At 44.0% G+C, this 20,436-nt stretch overlaps 1 protein-coding gene across 3 annotated transcripts in view; it reads left to right on the top strand.

The window, feature by feature from the left end:
* TMTC4 (transmembrane O-mannosyltransferase targeting cadherins 4) overlaps positions 1-20,436 on the top strand; it is a 56,873-nt gene that overhangs the window by 16,403 nt on the left and 20,034 nt on the right. For all 3 annotated transcript variants that reach the window (XR_012080091.1, XM_072976489.1, XM_072976490.1), the window contains exons 6-9: positions 14,547-14,644; positions 17,502-17,594; positions 17,823-17,987; positions 18,825-19,027. Coding sequence is in view for 2 of the 3 variants with exons in the window: in XM_072976489.1 (XP_072832590.1) it covers positions 14,547-14,644; positions 17,502-17,594; positions 17,823-17,987; positions 18,825-19,027 (559 nt within the window). In the remaining variant the exon portion in view is untranslated. The remainder of the gene's footprint in view (positions 1-14,546; positions 14,645-17,501; positions 17,595-17,822; positions 17,988-18,824; positions 19,028-20,436) is intronic.

Genomic DNA, 20,436 nt, shown 5'->3' with positions numbered 1-20,436 from the left:
CGGGGGTGGGGGATTGCCTGGTTATTAGTAGCGGTGCATTCATTGACAGCCAGTCACATCCCTGCATAATTCTACTCATTATATGGATTTTGATCATCTCTAAGTCAAATCATACCTTCCAAATTGTTTTACAGTGAAAGTTGGCTATGACACATTTAGCCTATATAGCAGTTATACATGCTGGCCCTGGCAACAGTGTTACACATTCAACTTCTATTATAAAGTCAATTTATGGACTGAAGGACTCTCCCTTTATATATCACAATCCATTGCTATTTTGGGGGAAGAGGGGAAGAAAAGGGTCAGAGGGAAGATGTCTGTAAAATGCTCGAGCAGGGCAATGTCAGCAGAAGCACGTGTCCTTTGGCTTCCTTGAGTCTTTCCTGCAGTGTTTCTCAAAGCTTAGGTTCAGTCCAGGCCGGCCAGGGCCTTAATGTTGTTGTTCACATACTAATGCTCGTCCTTGGATTTCTCCTGTCAATTGATCTCTTATTCATAAGGAGGGACAGACCACTCATTCAGGATTTTGGATCTACTGGGGCTGGTGGGGGTGTTCACTCAGGGCTGGTAAACAGGGGCCCATGAGCTACATCCAGCCCACAAGCTAATAATGATTTTTACAGTTTTAAATCATTGGGGGGGAAAAACCCCACAAGAATAGTATTTGGTGACATGTTAAAAGTTACATGAAATTCAGATTTCAGTGTCTATAGATAAAGTTTTATTGGAACACAGGCATGTCCATTTGTTTTCGCAGAGTTAGGAGTTTCAGTAGAGCCTAAAATACTTACTTTCCTGTCCTTTACAAAGTTTGCCAACCCCTGGGACAGATGATTGACAAGCCATTGTCACCATCCTAGTGGTTCCAAAAGGTTTTTTAGCAAGGGTTAATAGGGAGTTTCCAGCAGGAAGTTTTTTTACTTATGAAGGGAGGTGAGTTTGCTGTTAATATTTTTAGTTGCCGTTTATTGACTATCTGCTGTGTGTGTATGTGTGTGTGTGTGTGTGTGTGTGTGTGTGTGTGTATTTTTCTCATTTAATTATGTTAAAATCTTTAAGATAGGTGGAGTTACTTTCCCTGTTTTCCGAATGTAAGACTCAGAGTTTAAGTAACTCCTGCAGGATCACACAGCTGTTCATGGCAGAACTAGGTTCACACTTTGAGTGTAACAACTCACTTCAGAGCCAGCACCAACCACGGTGGGCTCTTCTGCTCCCCTGTACTCCTGGGACCAGGGACACAAGCTTCAAAACAGTCATTAATAATAGACAGGAGGGACATTCAGTTCTGTTAATGAATTGTTAAAATGTTAGGTGTGATAGTGACATAGAAGGTATGTTTTAAAAACTCTCCCTTTCTCTTAGAGACATATGCTGAAATATTTATTTACGGATGAAATGGTAGAAAGTCTGGGATTTGTCTCAAAATAATCTGAGAGGAGGCAGGAAGCGTGTTGGCATATAGATGAAGCCAGACTGGTGGGAAGTCGATAATGGTCTGAGCTGAGTGATGGGGACGTGAGTTCCTGTGTCAGCATCTCTACTTTTGTGTATGTTTTTTGTTTTTTCAAAAAGGTGTTTGTTTTTTTTTAATGCCCAGGTTAAGTCACCAGATAAAGAATCAACAAATTTTGGTGACTTGCACCTTTTACTCTTTAAAACATTGTGTTTAAGATAACCAAATGATATATGTTTAAGCATTTTTTTCCCTTTCAGCATGACATGTAACAACTGACTATTTAATAATTTTATTATGGAATTGGGAGGGAATGTTTAAGACTAAACTATAATAATATCATTTAGCAATTAAACATGAAAAACCTAAAATATTAGAAAAGGCAACTAGCAAGTTTAATTTTAACTGGAAAATTTGTGAAGTATTCGATACTAAAGAACATAGGCAATTCATAAATAATAAGTCAGACAATAAAATGAACACCTGTGAACTCATCTCCCAATTTGAAAAAAATCACGTTTTCTGAAATATAAACAATGTGACATCTCCTGCCCCCACCCATCCCCCATGGCCTCAGCCCTGGGCCCACAGGCACTGTCCTGTCCCTGAGGTCTCTGTGTGGGTTTGGGAGAACCATTTAGAAGGTCCAGCAGCATCCTCTTCCTTTCGTCTCCCTCCCTGCAGCTCCCAAATGCCGAGAGCCCCCAACATAGGCGCAGGTCGGGCTGCTTACCTTAGCGTTTGCTCTCAAAGATTCTGAAAGTGTTTCTAAATCAAGCTTACCTTCCAAGATATGTTGTCCTGAGGTGAAGATGGCCCACAGACAGATTCTTCTCTTACGATTTTTTAATGTCTTGTAAATTCGTGGGAATTCCCCAGTAGACGCAAAGCAAGGAAGCAGTTATATTATTTAAATCCCAATAGGCTTATTTTCTTCTTCTTGTGGTGAAATACACATTGCATAGGATCGACCACTTTAACCATTTTTAATTTAAAAATCAGTTCAGTGGCGTTAAGTACACTCTCATTGTTTGTGTAACCATCACTACCATCCATCTCCAAAGGTTTTTCATCATCCCAGACTGAAACCTTGTGCCCAGTTACTCCCCATTCTCCCTAGCCCTAGCCCCTGGCAACCACCATCCTGTTTTCTGTTCATGAATTTGACTCTTCTAGATACCCCGTATGTGTGGAGTCATACAGTATTTGCCCTTTTGTGACTGGCTTATTTCACTGAACATAATGTCTTCAAGGTTCATCCACATTGTAGTGTGTATCAGAATTTCCTTCCTTTTTAAGGCTGAATACTCTTCCACTGTCTGGACATACCACATTTTGTTTACCATTCATCTGCTGATGGACATTTGGGTTGTTTCCGCTTCAGAGCTACTGTGAATAGTGCGACTATGAACACTGATGTGACCCATAGGCTTTTTTTAAAAGAGCGATAAACAACTTTTGACCCTTTAGGTTTTTTCTACAAAAAGACTTAGGCAGGATTGCAAATTCCTTTGGGACAGGCTGCACTGTTTTGATGTTCGAGGTATTTATAGCTATAAACCTGGAACCTCCGTATAGGAAGTACCCATAGTTTCCAAGGGCGGATTGGGAAGGGCCTATGAGAAGGGCGCCTGCTCCACTCGTTCCTGTACAGCTAAACGCAGGGCTCAGGTTGTGTCTCTCGAAGTACCAGTTCCCTCAAACCTGTGACTCTGCTAAGACACAGTGCAAGGGTGACCCCCATGGCCCCACACTGTGCCGTGCTCACTCGGGACATGGTCATACCCAGCCACTCCCCATCCTCTTTTCTTCTTGTCGGTTTATCACACCACCACTTTTTCCTGTGACTCATCATTTTTCTGATACAGCAGAGAGTTTGGGGACAGCCGAATAGAACAACCTCAAGAATAGAGAATAGTGGGGGTAACTTTTCTTCCCGAGACTGAAAGTCAACTTCACGTTAAGGCATGTCCCCTCTTCTGGGGTCAGGCTCACCCCACCCATGGTGACTGTAAAACTCCCAAGAGCCACAGAGATCTGAGGGTGGGTGGGGAGGGACTGCACAAGCCCCACCGGTGTGGCGTTTCCGTGGGTGATGGGAGTGGGGGGGGTGCGCTGACTCCTCACTGTTACGTTCGTTACAAGCAGTGGCGCTATCTGCATTGTTGTGGGGGTTTTGTTTGCATTTCACTCTATGTATTTACATTTTGCTGTTGTCTTGTGTTCTTAAGTTAAATCTGAATTTGCAGTCAGGTAGGATAACAACATATCAGTAGTCATATTGTTCCTCGAAAAAAATTAAAAATTAAGTGTTGGCTTTTCTCATAGACATTTCTAAAGTTTGGTGAAGTATCATTTTATTAATTTTAACATATCCTCCCTTAAAGTAACTACTCCTTATTCTGAATGGATTTCAGAGACATCAGAAGGCTCTTTGAGGAAAGTACTAAATATCGATAGATTTAATATTTGGACACATCATTAAAGAGATAACAATAGAACCTCTCACTACTTGCTCTTGTAGAATAATGGAAAAACTATCAGGAGACTAAAAATTCTTCTATCAAGTGACCTGGTATTTATTAGTTTCCTTTAATGAAGTAGTCCCACAGAACGGTGAAAAACTGCAAACATTTTGTATTCTTTTCCTAGATCCTTTTGCTAGCCTTTTCTGTGTTCCAATTCACAGATGTGCCTACTCTCATATATGTGTCTGTTTTCATTCATTTGTAAATTATAAAATTATTTCCAAGAGCCATCCATGCAAAAGACAGACTTTTTAAAAATAAGGCCTTTGGAAAGTAATACCAAAGGTAAAAGTGTTTGATATATGATGGTTTTTCAATGAAGACTTTGATTCATGAGAAATTAGTGAAGTTTATTTTAGTGCTAATGGCACTGTGATATATTAGCTGTTAGTAGCAATATAACGTCCTTTTTTGGCCTGGTAGCTATTCTTTTAACATTTTTTAGTATGTTTACTTTAAAACGGAAAGAGATTGTCATAGGCCTTTCGTGTGAAGTATGTAAATGTTGTTGAGAAAGCTAACCTGGAAATGGTGTTTGCACAGCCTAGCAGTGGTTGGTGTGGCTTCTCTGAAAAGCCTCTCAAGAATATGAATAGATTTTCATTTGGTTGTTACTTGGAACAGTTAGAAGATGAAAAGCTCGATTGGGAAACCTTCAAGAAGCCTTTCTGTTGACCTCTTGTTTACAGGCTGGATCTGTTTTCCTGTTCCCTGGAACCCTCTTTAGGAAAAGAGTGGATTCCAGTGGAACCTGTGGCCCCACCTCCAAAGGTGCTGGCCTTTGCCGTCACCCACAGCTCATTTAGGCTTTGGAAGATGTAAAGCTCTGGGACGTTACCCCTCTGCACACGTGCAGGCCTTGGTGCCTTGATCCGGAAAGTTATTCTCAGCCGTGGACCTCTGTGTCCTTTTGTGCTCTGACTCTGTCCACCTGCCCACGCAGGCTTTGAGTTACAGACCATAATCCTTTTCTCTTGGGAGTTTAAAGCCGGTAGTTGAAAACACGCATCCCCTAACTGCACCCTCGGTGTTCTGAGTGGGTTTTCACTGCTGTTTCCATCGCCCACTGGCTGTTTTCATATCACAGACTATCGGCGAATGATTGAATTCTGCCTCCCAAGTTCATTGCCGGTCTGGGGGCACAGAGTGACTTGGATTCTTCAGAGAAGGACTTATACTGAGTTAGCAGCTGGCCTGGGAGCAGCCCTGGGGCCCACACCTCAGGCAGTTCTCTGACCCACCCGGACCAGGTTTGGTGCCCTGAGCCCCACCCTCTGTAACCTCGGGACAGAGCAAGGCGGGACACTGTGACCCACTGCCCAGCCCTGGCCCCCTCTCTCCGCTCGGCCGGCAGCACCGGAACAGCCCCTCCACTCTGCCAGCCTCCCCTCCCCCACCCAAATCCCCCCCCCCCTCCGTCTCATTATCCCCTAAACCAGTGCAGATGAAGCCAGGTGGCACTCTCCTGGGTCTCTGCTGACAGTCGCTGTGTTTTCAGCAACCCTTCTGCGTTTCAGATTTTCTGACCTCCTTTTTCAACTTTTCACAGGCTCAGAACGAAGACTGCTTCTTTGTTTATAGACAGCAACTCTCTAGAATAACTCTTAAACATCATTTTAATGTTCAACTTCATGAATATGGTGGCTCAGGGTCTTTTTTTAAGCCAAGCAAGGTTTTCACAAATTAATAATACCTTCGCAGAGGAGAAGCAGTAAGAACCGTATGTGCAAAAATAACTCCAGTTAAGGCATTTGTGAGAAGACACTTTCTGATTCTGTTCTGAAATCACATGTAGGCTTGTCGGCTTGGGTCACTCATTCTTTCACCATTTAGTGATCAAACATTAAGGGCATCCTTGTAACAGGCCCTCGGTCGGCGTTGGGAATATACCAACTAGGAGGACCTAGTCCTTGCCCTGGAAGGGCTTAGAGCTCAATGTATTTTGATTAACATTCAGAGTGCTCAAGGCGAGGAGGGCTCGGATTCTCCATTCATCCCTGTTCACTGTTCCTCCCTGTACCCACCTCAGAGCCGGCACTGAGTAAGTGGCCCCTTCTCATGTGCAGAATTGATACCTATGGCCTTGGGAATGTTGCTTTCTTTTTTTTTTTTTTTTTTTTTTTGGTCACTTTGCCCTGAAATGTGCATTTTTGAGATATAATTGACATATAACATTGTATTCGTTTTAGGTGCACAATATAATGATTCGATATTTGTATATATCATGAAATGATCACCGCAGTGTGTCTGGTTAACATCTGTTACCACCTGTAGTTATAAAATTTTTCTTCTGATGAGAACTTTTAAAGTCTACTCTCTTAGCCTCTTTCAAATACACAGAACAGTATTGTGGGCGATAGTCTCCGTGCTCTATGTTACATCCCCAGGACTTATTTATTATTTATCTTGTACCTTGAAGTTTGTGCCTTTTGACCATCTTCATCCATTTCACACCTCCCTTCAATCAATCTGTTCTCTGGATCTGTGAGTTCAGTTTTATAGGTTTTTTTTTAATGATTCCACTTAGAAGTGAGATCATACACTATTTGTCTTTCTCTGTTTAACTTATCTCATTTAGCATAATGCCCTCAAGGTCTATCTGTGTTGTGGCAAATGGCAAGATTGCCTTCTTTCTTATGGCTGAGTCATATTGCAGTGTGTGTACACATTTTCATTGTGTACCCATCTGTCAATAGACACATTGTTTTTGTGTCTTGGCTATTGTAAATAATGCTGCAGTGAACATGGGGGTGCAGCTATCCTTTTGAGATAGTGATTTTGCTTCCTTCGGGTAAATATCCAGGCGTGGAATTGCTGGGTCATATGGTACTTGTGTGTTAAAGTGTAAACTTCCTTTATCTACTCTATTAAATTCCCTTCAGTCCAGCAGAGCAGAGCTCTTGATACTAATGGACATTCAAGTGTATATATTTTCATTTGGACTTTGAGATACCCTAAGAAATAGTCACACATTTTTATTGTCCCCTGTCTTGTCAGCGTGGAGCACACAAAAAGCCAAGGGTAAGCACGTGTCCGGGCAGGGCTGAGTCTTCCCTCCAGCTTCTCGTGGTGCCCACATGTTTGTAAGCGTGCGGCTAAGAATCAGAGCTCTTTTGTGATAGAAGTTCAGTCCAATATTTATTGGATACAAATAATAATAAGTGCTATTTATTGTTTAAACTTATGTTTAAAGTGACTTGGTCTTTGTTGTTGTTGGATCTGAACATAAATTCAAAGAAAGGTCGGCATTCTTTACTCATAAACCTGAAGTTCAAGACAGGTTTTTTTTATTTTTACAGAGGCACAGATTTAATATTTTTTATAAGGGAACAAAAAAAATTGAGTGGTCTGAAATTAATGATTTAACTAGTTAGAAAGCACTTCGAGGGTACATTTCTTTTTGATAACCTCATTGGCTTTCTTTATAGATGCAATGTTTGTATTACAAAACTCTGGACAATTTTTAACTTCCTGAGTTTATTAACAAACAAGTCTGTGCTAACCCCTGGAATCCTGGCATTTTTAGAGAGCAAAAAAAAAAAAAACCTATTCACATAACATTTGTCTGCCTTTTTTTTTTTTTTCGTGTTTAAATAGAATATCTCCAGGCAAGAGCTTTTAGAACAGAATCTTTTTTTAAAAAAGGAAATATCCTTATAAAGAAAGCATAATTATTCTTAAAAAAAAAAAAGAAAAGAAAATCACTAAACCCGATGAGGTTGATGGTGTGCTGGATATTATTTCTGAATGCCCAAGATGGAAAGTATTATTCTTATGATGAGAATTGATCCTTCTCTTAAAGCCTAGTATTTTGGGTTGGAAACAGGTAATCTCTCTGCACAATAAAGTTGATAGAATAGCCAGAACAATTTCTTTTATAAACTAGTACCTTAGAATATTGTTTCATGGGAGTTAGGACTAAGAAGAGAAATTTGAGTCTCATTTATGGTGGGGAGGATAGACTCTTTTCAAGAGAGGAAGGGATTTGCTGCATGTCTAGAATAACTGTTTAAAATTCTAAACTATTATGCAAGACAAGCTCTCTAATCTCAGTCGATCTAAGTTCTTAAACTTTCATTGCTATGTTGTGCTCCTTATCATAGTTCAGGCAGCTAAAACAGGATAGCTCTTAACTATTCGGATATCATTTCCTCCCATTTTCCATTCTTATTTAAGACATCTCTCTTTTTTTAATTAATAAAACAGAAACAGTCTCACAGGCATAGAAAACAAACTTATGGTTATTGGGGGAAAGGGGAGTCAGAAGGGATAAATCGGGTGCTCAAGATTTGCAGATACACACTACTATGTATAAAATAGGTAAACAACAAGTTTCTACCATATAACACAGGGAACTATATTCAATATCCTGTAGTAACTTGTAATGAAAAGGAATGTATGTATATGTAAGAAATTTTTTTTCTTTGACTTGGAATCATACAGCTTAAAAAAATTAGGGCGATTGTGTAACTCACATAGTCTAGGGCACTTGTTTTTAGATTTGGGGTCCTCGCCATCTGAACTGTGACAGCAGTATTCATGTGTGTTCTCTCCCCCCCCACCCCCTCTTCACGTTCCTTTGGTTCCTACACTGCTGGGATTTTCCCAGAATGATCCCATGTTTTAGAACAGCAGTGTCTGACTTCTTTTCTCCTGTGGGGGGAACACACTGCTTGGTTGGCTCCTGCTTTTGGAACAAGAATCTGATGCTCATTGTGTAACTCTGGCAGAGGGAGTTGGGGCCACCTGTCGGGGTGGAGTGATTCCCCCACACACCACGATAGTGTGCCAGCTTCCAGGCAGTGGGCATGCCAGGCGTGGAGTGGTGAAGAGGGTAGGTCACATAACGTGATGCTTTTTCTGAAAGATCTTCCCACTCGAAAGTAGTGCCAAATCCGAGGCGCATGCTTCATTAATTTGATCACATCTGTTGGCACTTGTGGGTGTTAGCACTGATGAGTATCTTTCTGTTGGTGCATTTGGGTTTTTTATTTTCCCCTGTGCTCTCCCCCTACCTCATCCCTACTCCACTGCCCATTAGCCTTTGCCTCCACTTACCTAAGTGATTGAATTCTTTTAGATAATAGAGACATACACTGAAACAAGGAAAACATTTTCCAAGCCAATCTTTGTTCAGTCCTGGATTATATAAACTGTTGATGTTTGCTAATGCTGCACAATTATTCTAGAGCAAGTAGTCTTCTTAAGTAATGAGAGATGTCACACGGTATAAGAATAGTTTTTTTTTTTTCCTTTTAATTTCCTCTCCTGGGTCATTGCTGCTTAAAATTTAGCAGACGGGATGGAGATGAGGTGGAGAACTCTGTCTAAGCCTGAGCTGCTTACACCAGAGCTGTGCACCAGTTAGAATTCCCTATTTGGGGAAGACTTTTTTGAATAAAAATAATCATAAATGCATCTGCACTGGAGGCGATATCTGCCTCTCAGGATTTATTTTTACTGTTTTTAACAGTTACTTCTGAATTTGAAATTGAAAGAATCAGTTCTTACTATGCCTTTTCAATATTCCTTATGTAATTTTTTTAAATAATTAATTTTTTTTAAAGAATCTTTTACATGATGGAGATTCTTCCATTGTGAGGAGTTTCAGAGTCTAAAAGTGAAAAGTCTTGACTTCTGGCTGTATTTGTTTACATCAAGCAAATGATTAACTTTTTGGTATTCAATTACATCTCATAATTACCTTCAAAATACAGTAATATAACAAGAAATGATAGACATGGAAATAAATGAAACTATTGACTCATATTTATTGAGTACCAACTGTATGCAGGGTGGCCTACTGTAATCTGTTTCAGTTGTCTTATTTAGATGCTCACACTTGGGAATAAAAGAATGGCTTACATTAGTTACTAAATAAAAACATACTCCCCAAAAATACAAGTCCAACTTTATCTATATTATGCTGTATATTGGCCATTATTAGCATTAGTTACCTTGACAAATTAATACTCTAAGAAAATCTTAATTTGAGGCATTAGATGGAAAACTATGCTAGAGCAAGTCTTATTCCCAGAAGTCTAGGCTGGACTGTCCCCAAACTCAGGACCACTTCCCCGTTGATTATTTAATTTGTGTAAGGCCTTTCTTGATCACCTCCAGTACTAGAAACATTTGATCAATGCTGTGCAGGTTGGCCTTGGTTTTTCGTGAACCTACGTACCACACATCTGTGAAGAGGACCCCTTTGATTTATATAAAATAGTAAAGATACTGTTAACCCTTGAACAACACAGGTTTGAACTGTGTGGGTCCACTTGTAGGCAGATTTTTTTCAACAAATATGTACGTAAGTACTACAGGACCAGATGTTGGTTGAATCCCCAGATGCAGGACTGCAGATACCAAGGAACATGGAGGGCCGGCTGTAAAGTTATATGGAGGTGCTGACCCCTAACCCTTGCGTTGTTCAAGAGTAGAATATATTGGTTAAACTCAGCTTTCCAGTTTGGATTCTGGGAAAGCTGAAGCATGTGTGCATGCTTAGTCATATGACTCTCGATAACACATCAAGTGGCTAATCCAGTGGGGGTTGGGGAGAAGACTTGGGTTTAAATAGGCAACTCATTTCATATTTTCTGACTTTTCAAAGGCAGACATAGCCATGTGCAGATCATTTCATCTGTGAGCTGGATCACTGAGCACAGGGTGTAGACGTTGCTGTGCAATAGGAAATAAAGTGTGAGCCATGCATGTCATTGCAAATTTTCCAGTAGCCACGTTATTTGAAAAAAGATATATATATATCCATATATATATATGGATATATATATGGATATATATATATATATATATGTAACTGAATCACAATGTGGTACACCAAACATTGACACAACATTGTAAATCAACTGTGCTTCAATAAAAAAACCTATGGGGTGAGATTAGGGAGAAGGCTGTCCATAAATCTGAAGGCTGTGTTTTTTTATGTAATTATTTTTCTGTATTTGGTGAAATCTCCGATTCAGCCATCTGAAGCCATTTTAACTTGCAGACAAATGGAACTCGAGTCCATCCCTTCCACATCCCTGTAGTACTTTAACTTCGCGTTAATGGAGTGCTTTCAGGAGCGGTCCTTTGGGTGTTTTAACGGAGGAACTGGGAATGTTTTTCCTATCCGACACCACTGGTCTGTGGAGGGGAAATTAATCCCTGTTACAGTCACGTAAAATACAAGCTAATTCAGTTTTCCTAGGACGAAGTGTACGGTGGTCAGGGAACTTGCTTTTAATGTTAAGGACAGGGAACGTTACATTGGGAACTCATATTAGTTTTCATTAAGAGGCATGAACACAGACTGTGGGAGTAGAAGCTTAAGGGACCAAACCCAGGTAATGGGGAGAGGGAGGGAGAGGTCCATTCGGTTTCTAGTGAACTGCTAAACCTAATGCGTAGTGGGCGTGAAAAGATGGCTGAGGTCAGCCTACAGCGCCATCTCCCATGCTGGGCCTGGAGGTGTGGGGTCTGCAGTGGCCCAGGAGCCGGGGCTGGGAGTGTCTTCTATCCTGTGGAGGAGATTCCGTGGTAATTAGTAGGTTCATTTATAATTAAAGGTGTCTGTGTGCATATAAACTGCTGATATGAGAAAATCCTGGAAGTGGTTGGACACAGAGTCGGGACATTGTGTTACTCAGGAGGCAGGGCTAAATGAACCACAGGGACGCTGGGGTGGAGAGGACCAGCCTTAGGATGCCATCTTCCATCCATCTCTGTCGTGTGTCGGGCTGGGCTTCCCCAGGCTCCGGCGTGGTGCCTGGCGAGTGTCATCACCCCTGTTTTGCCAGCTGGACCCTTGAGCTTTCCTAAAACGTGCGGAGCCTTTCTCAAAATCATATCCTAAGAGGAATTAAGTGATACATTAGCTTCAGGGTTATTTTGACCATATTTTTTTTAAAGTCTTGGTGTCTGTGAACACTTGTCTGCTAATGGCTGCTAGCAAATGCCTGAAGAAAATAACACATTCGAGTAAATGTATAAACGCAATCACGTTGAATACAACAGGGCTTTGTTGTTGTGGCTTGTAATCGTGACCTCTCGGTGTTACCTACGTAATGTAGTTAGTTTCTACAAGGGAAATCGTCCTTAGTCTGCTTGGTGGAACTGAATGTTCTGATAGATAATGGTTTTCCATAAAGAGAGCTTGACTTCCAAGCACTGTGCTGCCTGAGCTATTGGGGAGACACCGCTTCAGGGCAGCCGGAGGCAGGAGGAAGCCTCACTCTAAGAAAGTGGGTTCAGACAACGAACTCAAACAACCCAGTGTTAAAACCGGAATGGGCTGTCGTGGGAAGTGACACCCATCGCTGGATTTCCTGCAGTCAAGGCCATGTGGCCCCCTGCTGGAAGCATCTTGGAAGGGGTTCAGCCTTTCCACCCCTGCAGGGGCAATTATAGGCACAAACTCCAAGAGGCACGACAGCTATTCCTACCTCGTGGGTCTGTGGTTAGTCAGCTCCTCGCCCCTTCGGGGAGATCGTGGACCCTCATTTCGTTCACCAAGCACCCGTTGCCTTTCCAGAGTCAGGTGCTACAGAGTCTGTCCACAAAATTGTGAGTTACTCCAACAAGCCAGGCCAGGTCCCAGGATACAGCTGTGAGCAAGCTTTCCGTCCAGGGCAGGTGATGCTCCTCAGCCGTGAGCATCAGAATCACCTGGAGGCCTGGTTAACAGGCCGATGGCTGCGCTGCACCCTGCAGGTCTAGGTGGGGCCTGGGAGTCTGCCTTTCTTACCAGACCCAAGGACAGGTCCATGGACCACACACTGTGAGCAGTGCAGGGCAGAGGTCTCAACTTGGGGTGATGTCTTCTCCCCAACCTCCAGGACGTTTGGCAAACTGACGTTTTTGGTTGTCACAACTGAGAGCCAGGAGCGCTACTGTCCTTTCCTGGGTAGAAACAAGGGAGGCTGTTAAACATCCTGCGATGCACACACAGCCCCGACAGCAAAGACCCGGCCCGCCCAAGTGCCAGCGGCGCACAGGGTGAGAAACCCCGTCTAGGAGGAAGTACAGGAAATCAAGTGTTTGTGATAATCTATGTGGGGAACGTACTGACAGATGGTGCTGAGGGCGACTTCAGGTGCTGCTCTGAGCCTCACTTATTCTAGAGGTCCGCTAGGGGCACAGACAGACCCTGCTCTCGGGCAGCCAGGCTTGCTCACAGTAGGTTAGCCGTGAAGAAAACAAGTAAACTGGGAAGGGAGGCTGCCCTGGTTGCTGACTCTCATGCAGCAAATGTTGAATGCTTTCTGTGGTCCTAGCGCGATACCATGTGATTTTTTTAATGTTTAGTTTTTAATACGATTTTTAATACCTGCACATAAGTAAAAAAAAAGTTAAAAGGTATGGAAGGTTATCCAGTGAAAAGTAAGGCTTCTTCCCTCTCCTACATGAATTTTTCTTCTTAAAACTGTTCAGAAACTGCCGTAATTGGTTTCTGGTGTGCCTTCTGGCGATCTGTTTTGCATTTGCAAGCGTATTTATGTAACTTTTAACGCAGATGGCAAGTGTTTCCAAATGTTTCTTCTCTCTCAAGAAGGGACAGTAGAGGTAACGTTGCCCCCGTTTGATAGATGAGGTCACTAAGACTGTGAGTACAAGTAACATGCTCAGGGTCACTTGGCAAGTGGCAGAGCTGGAATTGAGACCGCGAGTTCTGGTTTTAAGCAGAGCTGAACCAAGATTCATGGGCACCACCTCCAAGCAGGCTCACTTTGCCCCACTTCAAACTTAGGTCTTTTTTCCAATATTTGTTCAGCATCTACGTAGATGAGGAGGTAAGAGCATCGCATGTGCCCTTTCCTCCCAAGCAGTTCTGCTCTGGACCCCACCTTGTGTGCCCCGCCCACCCAGCAGTGTACAGCAGGCTCCCTCCTCCAAAGGCCCCGTAGGGTCATCAGTTCTCACTGGAGCTCAGCCCCACTTGAGCCGCTCACTACAGCTGTCACGTTTCTAGTGGTGCTTTGACTTCCTGTCCGTGAGCCCCCGTGCAGGGGGCCTCAGTGGTCCTGCATCCTTCCAGCCATTCCACACTGGTGGCAGCCACCTGATGTTCAGAGAGCCCGGACTCCTGTCCCGGGAATTGTAGAGATCCTCGGAGCAGATCAGGTGTTCCCAGCACCCCCTGTTGTGACGGCAGCAGCCTGGGGTCCTGTGTAACCAGGTGCAGCGTGGACACTCTCTGTGGGAGTTTGCAGCACAACTTGCCTGCTAGGTGACGGCAGGATGGGAAGAAGGAACTTGCCCCATGGGGACTCTGCCTTGAGATGTCTTTGTGGCCGGGGCTGTGTTACAGTACCTCCCCGAGGCTCTGGGCCCCTGCTGGGGTTCCCTTGAGAAGGGGATGTGTGTGCCAGGTAGAGGGTGCCGTCAATCAGAAATGAAGGTCTAACACACTCACCCACAGAGAAGTGCTGTCCAGAGACCAAACTCTGTTTTGAAATTGTGGCTGTTGAAGGTGCATGCTTGAAGTTTCAGTTCCAGGTGTTAACAAGATGGAGCTATGTCGCATGACTCTTGTGTTTGTCATTTCTCCTAATTGGCAGCCAACAAGGAGGGGACACATTCCACGTGCTGGGTGTTGCTGAGCATCCTTCTGGGAGCAGTGGCCATGCTGTGCAAAGAACAGGGGATCACTGTGCTGGTAAGACCCGTGATGCACCCTTCCCCTCTTGTAAAGATGTCTTGGGCTGCCCTGCCCGTGTGACCTCCTCTACTGCAGCCTCTGGGCCACCTGCATTCCTAGACCTTTCTGGGCCAGTTACCTGTGCTGTCATGATCCTGGCGTTTCAGATGGAAATTGACTCAGTTGGCTGTCATTAGAACTGGCAGGCATGGAGTGGGGACAGTCCTAAAGAGCATATTCACCCTCTTGGAGAGGTCCTGTAGAAAACAGATAAGAGAGTGGCGTGTGTTTTCTTGGTTGCTCTCATGTTTTGGGAGTCCTAAATACGACAGTATTCTGACCCCATCACTGCTTCCAGCCCCAGTTAAACAAACACTGATGTATGTTTCCCGGCTTCGCCTGGAAATGTCAGAGAACAGAGGCTCTGAGGAGCACAGGCATGCACCTCCCAGCTCTGAGCTGAGTGGAAGCCCCAGGAAGGAAGAGGCCTGGAAATGCACCTTGCTTTTTCTCCAGTCTAGCCAACTTCCCATCTTACGTTATGAGAGGGACACTGAGGCCTTAGGGATGGGAGCAGACAGAGAGAAATGGAAAACAGATGTGGGAGGTGCATGGCCTCGTTGAGGAAGCCATGGGAAGGAAAGAGCGGCCCAGGGTCTTCGGGGTTTGACCCCAGTCGAGGCAAAGATCGATGGTTTTATTGGGCTCAATCTGTAAGATTAAGGTTAGCTAGCTAGGAAATGGTGTAGCAAAAAGTGACTGTGAAAAGACACTTGAATTTCATGAGTTACTTTTTTAAAGTTTGCTCTAAATCAGTGTTTCTCAACTTTGGCATTATTGACACTTGGGGCTGAATCATTCTTTCCTTGGGGTGTGTCCTGCACATTGCAGGATACTTAGCAATGTCCCTGGTCTCTACGCACTAGATGCCAGTAGGACACCCCCCACCCACCCAAGTTGTGGCAACCCAAAATGTCTCCAGACATTGCCAAGCAGCCCCTGGGAGGGACCAGCATCATCCTGTGAGAAACAGTGCCCTTGCTTCTCAAAGTGTGATTTGAGGACCAGTAGCATCAGGACCACCTGGGAACTTACTAGAAATTTAGGATCTCAGACCCTACCTCAGGCCTGTTGGATCAGAATCTCCATGTAATAAGGACCCCAGGTAACCTCTCCATCCATTAATGTTTGAGAAGCACTGAAAAATTAGGTTGAATTTACATGAATAAAGATATGGTAAAATTTAGCTGTTTTCACTGATTAGAATGTGGACCTTTCGATGATGCATCTAAGTGAGAAGGAAGTGGGGGTGCCAAACTCATGTTTGGCTCAGTCGTCATGATGACATGACCCCATCACCCCTTGGTGTCTGTCCTGTAGCTCACAGGTGGAAAAACAAACGGTGTAGAAAGTGATAGGGGCAGCTCAACAGGGAGCTTCTACCTCCTAGAATATGGTTCACCCCCAGGAAGAAATGGTCTTCTGTGACCCACTAAAATCATGTATTGCATGGGTGAATAAAACCAGGAGTCTTTGAAATGCTTAACCCAGCACTGGCCCATGTGTTGGGTAATTAATGGCTCCCAGCATTTATGGGGGAAGGTTAAGTAGGGATGTCATCCTCTCTCTGAAAACCACAAATTACCACTGGCTTCTGATGATTTATGATATTCTTTGTCACGAAGCCCCATATTAAAAAGACCCAAGTCACGCAGGGGCAGCTGGAACCAACCACTCAGTATGTGTTCTGACCACCTTACCTAGTTCTGGCAGGGGATTCAGCTCATTGACATCGCCTGCAGCAGCCGCACGTGTAGAGAGTCCACTTCAGGGTGGACAGTGGAGTCCAAGGCTAGATGATCCTGCAGCCTATAACCTCGGCTGTCATAGCTTTACGAGCAGCTGTCACCTTCTGGAGAGGAATTATCGCGCTGCTCCTGGGAGCTGTTAGTGTGGGTGGAGCTGCAGGATCACACACTACCAGGGGCCAGGGGCTTCCTGTAATTGAAGTGATTTGTCATTCACCTGAAAGGTGTGGGCAGGGCTCCCTTCAGCAGAGACGGCTGTCCTCCACACAGCGGATCCAGGCTGGTGGTGGCTCTGCCGTCTCCAGGGTGCAGTTCCCAGTGTCACTCTGAACATCTTCATCGTCTCCGCCACACCAGCTGGGCAGGAGACCAAGGGTGGAGCCTGCCCAGATCTATGACCAAACCTCCAAGATGGTGTGTGATCACTTCCGCCCGCATCCCGTAGGCTGGAAAGCACACGACCACGCTTACCTGCAGGGCTGGCTGTGTGCTCAGCCAGAAGGGAGAGCTGGCGGACAACCAGGAGTCTGAACCTGAGAGGTCTCCGAAGCCCCACCAGAGATTGTATGTTCTGCTTCCCCTCTTGCACAGATTTGCTAAAATCAGTCAGCACTTGAGATTTTTGAGGTGTACTTACTTATGTGGCTGGGTTTTCAAGGTTAATGACTGCCTTTATCTCCTTAGGCATGATTACTGCAGGTGTTGGCTCTGTTACATCAACTAAGGGAACGTTTTATAATTTAAGAAAAGGATGGCAGGGGGGACCTTTGCAGAACTTCTCTGGGGAATCCCACATTTCTAGCTTTCCTGCGTCTTACTCTTGCATGCAGACTATGAACTTATGACTAATGGGAATGTAGTGATGACACATTTGGTGCATTTCCATGAGCTAATGTCCTAGGAGCAGTAGGATTTTTTGATTTTGGTTTTGGACCTGAAGAGGTCATCTGCAATGATCTAATCCAGTGCGTTACTTGTCTAGATTCAGCAATGAAATTGTGATATGTGGTTGCTACCTCATCAGAGTTCAGCTGCCCCGTCACTGATTCCTTGCTTTGCTTTCTTAGGGTTTGAATGCCGTCTTTGACATCTTGGTGATAGGCAAGTTAAATGTTCTGGAAATTGTCCAGAAGGTACTACGTAAGGGCGGATCGTTAGAGGTGAGTATCTGCTTTTGCCCCCAGCCTAGACACGGAAAATGTCAAGTACCAGCTGACTTTAAATGCCATTTTCAAAGTGTTTCTTATGACTTGAATTCTAAAATAGCCGGCCCTTGAAAGCACAGTGTCAGTGTAGTTCGAGCAGAATTGTTGCACATTTGTCCTTGGCTTGGCTGCACTTTTATTTGAAAAGTCTGTGACATCAGAGGCCGTGTGGTGTCCTTTCAGAACCTGGGTGTGCTCAGGAATGGGGGCCTCCTCTTCAGAATGGCCCTCCTGGCCTTGGGGGGAGCAGGGATGCTCTTCGTGCGCTGGAGGATCATGGGCACTGGCCCGCCGGCCTTCACTGAGGTGGACAACCCTGCCTCCTTCGCCGACAGCATGTTGGTCCGGGTGAGTTCTGAGTCTGTCCTCCACTGGGTCATCTTCTTTGCCCACCAGAGCCCAGGTCTTCCCTCCTTCCTCCTCCTCCTCCTCCTGATCTCCCCCCCAGCACATCCACAAAATCCCCCCTGAGTGGAACACCTCCACGTCTGTTTCCTCTCACCAAGGATATTCTAGGATGAAACCAGGTTTTTATTAGGGCATTGAAAGGGTATAAACTCCTTGTATTTCCTTTCTCAACCAAGTTAAAGAGGAGCAGTTTAGAAAACATCAGGTTTCTTGCCAGCCTCGGTAAAGCATCCCTAATCCCATTACTTTTGACATCAAGGAAATTGACATGGCTGGGTTAAGACAAAATGTAATATCAGTGGTATCTTTAAAAGTCTAATGGTGTCCAGACTTCCTTGTAAAGGTTTGCTTTTTCTGAAAGCAAAGGTGTCACCCACAGATTCTCAGCTGTGGTGGTCATCGAGACAGAAATCACGAGAAGGACCATAGAACCCTGTACGTCTATTGTTAGGCACATAGGTGACCCCTGGGCCCGAGATTTCTTAGGTCATGGACTTCGGGCATCACTGAGTAAATGGGTCATAGTTGGACCAGAAATATAACAAATGTATAGCAGGGTCTGGTGGCTTTGCTGTATTTTTCATCTATTAAAAATCTCAGTGCATTTCCTAACTGCCATGACAGCCCCATGCCCAATGTTGAAAGTGGCAACATCTTATTGTATACAACTGCTCCCCTTGAACAGAAACCTAAGGGTGCCTCCAAAGTGAAGTTAGGATATGTATATTTTTCCAAGTTCAGTGTCAAATAAGTGTTTGTTTTTCTCTTAACTGACAGGCCATAAACTATAATTACTACTATTCATTGAATGCCTGGCTGCTGCTGTGCCCCTGGTGGCTGTGTTTTGATTGGTCAATGGGCTGCATCCCCCTCATTAAGTCAGCTGGCGACTGGAGGGTAATTGCACCAGCAGCACTCTGGTTCTGCCTCATTGGCCTGATATGCCAAGCCCTGTGCTCTGAAGACAGCCACAAGAGAAGGTAAGAGGCCAAGCTGAATTTTAACGTTGACGCTGGGTTGAGTCAGAGCATTTCGCCAAATCCAGCACCAATCATTTTAGCAATTTTGTGGACCTAATGTCTAAGGACATTTATTTTAAGTACACGTTTATGGCTGGACTGAGTTCTAGTTCTGTCCGTGTGGAATCCGTGGCTGGCTTCAGCTAGTGGGGCGTGAACTTGGAGGAAGGGGTACAGATGACTGCTTTATCTCCCCTCCCCCTCCCCCGGGAAGGAGCATTTTGAGATCCTTTTCGCTGTAGGTGGTAGAGAGTAATTTATGGTCAGAACAGAGTGTGATTGCAGTGTGCTGTGTCCATATTCCCAGCCCTCCCTCAGAACACCCTGATGGATGCTCCAGCAGTTCCTCCCCGTGTTGTTTGGTACAAAATAAACTGCCACCCGAAAGAGGCTATTCTTTCTCACCAAAAAAAGAAGGCAAAACGGTTACTGAGAAAATAGCTGGGAGAGAAACAAATGTGTTTCATGAGAAAGAAAGCTATTTATGGTGATTTTCTTTAAACGTAAGTGTGTGTAGAATTAGATTAGTAATTTCTCAAAATAAATTCAGTTTTAAGTTTACCTGTGTCTTAAATTGGTTCCTCATTCTAAAGAGCAACAGATCCTAGTCCCCCTTCACCTCACATGTGCAGCAAGACTTTTTTTTTTTTAACACTATAGACACAGGGGCTGGGAAGGAGCCACCAAATTTGACCTGGCTTCCTAATTCATCCTCTTACATCATAGGAGACCTTAGAAGGGATTGCTGGGGGAGACAGCTCAGTGGTAGAGTGCGTGCCTAGCATGCATAGGGTCCCCAGTACCTTCATTAAAAATAAATAAATAAAAACCTAATTACCACCAGTTTATTACCAAAAATAAAATAATAAAAATAAAAACATGAAAAAAAAGGAGGGACTGCCTACTTCCAGAAGTATTCTGTTGCTCTCAGCTTTCTTTTTGCTTGACTGAAGTTGAGGGTGTAGCACCCAAAAATGATGTTAGTTTATTTCAGATTTCATAAAGCTTAAACTAGTTAAGTTGCATTATTCCTGTTAAATTTAGAGGGGTAACTAAATTGGACTAATTGGGACCAATAGCCACTGAGCTCTCGAGCGCCTACGTGGTTTGAGGTATAGTTAGGAGTAGGTGAATTCATGAGACCCCACAAAGTAATCGTTCTGGCTTTATTCATATGAATTTTGTGACCTGTAAGTTTTATCCTGATGCTTAATGCTCAGGGCCTTAATAAGACTTTTATGTCTCATCCTGATGCTGCTCGGTGCAACCCTCTCTCCCGAGGTCATTTCTCTGCTGCCGCTGATGCCTCTTCTCAGTTGCTGGCATGAAAGTAAAATGGGGAGAGGGGCGGTCTTTACCATGAAGTTAAT

Source organism: Vicugna pacos, chromosome 14, assembly GCF_048564905.1.
Source record: "Vicugna pacos chromosome 14, VicPac4, whole genome shotgun sequence".
Lineage (NCBI taxonomy): Eukaryota > Metazoa > Chordata > Mammalia > Artiodactyla > Camelidae > Vicugna > Vicugna pacos.
This window is presented reverse-complemented; position numbering and strand designations above follow the sequence as displayed.